Below are 462 nucleotides of genomic sequence, written 5' to 3'. Positions count from 1 at the left end.
TACCCCCCCAGATGAGATCAAGGTGGAGGTCCCGTGCGGGACGGACGAGCCGGCGCGGATCTGCCCCAACGGCACCAAGTGTAAGAAATATTGGGAAGGGCCCAACTACGGCATCACCCAGTTCGACAACATCCTCTTCGCCGTGCTCACCGTCTTCCAGTGCATCACCATGGAAGGGTGGACCGACCTCCTCTACTATGTGAGCCCCGGGCCCGTCCCGGGGGGGTTTTGCCCCCCCGCGGGCCCATCCCGGGCTCCTCCCTGTCCCCTCCCGGGCCCCTCCTTTCCCCCATGGGAGCTGCCTCCTGTCCCACCCCGGGGCATCTTCTGTCCCATCCCCCCCTCCCCGGGTCTTCTGGTGTCCCACCCTGGGTCACCCCCTGTCCCCCCGGGCCCCCCCGTGTCCCACCATAACTTCATGTGTCGCTCGTGGGACACCCCCCCCCCCTCCCATTTCATGGG

At 67.1% G+C, this 462-nt stretch overlaps 1 protein-coding gene across 1 annotated transcript in view; it reads left to right on the top strand.

The window, feature by feature from the left end:
- Positions 1-199, top strand: part of LOC113942283 (voltage-dependent P/Q-type calcium channel subunit alpha-1A-like) — a gene marked incomplete at its 3' end in the record, with an annotated part of 1,678 nt that extends 1,479 nt beyond the window's left edge. Inside the window, exon 3 of the mRNA XM_027633412.1 lies at positions 12-199. Coding sequence (XP_027489213.1) covers positions 12-199 — 188 coding nt within the window. The remainder of the gene's footprint in view (positions 1-11) is intronic.
- Between the last annotated feature and the right edge of the window lie 263 nt (positions 200-462).

This window comes from Corapipo altera, unplaced genomic scaffold, assembly GCF_003945725.1.
Source record: "Corapipo altera isolate COAL_440 unplaced genomic scaffold, ASM394572v1 48763, whole genome shotgun sequence".
Lineage (NCBI taxonomy): Eukaryota > Metazoa > Chordata > Aves > Passeriformes > Pipridae > Corapipo > Corapipo altera.
This window is presented reverse-complemented; position numbering and strand designations above follow the sequence as displayed.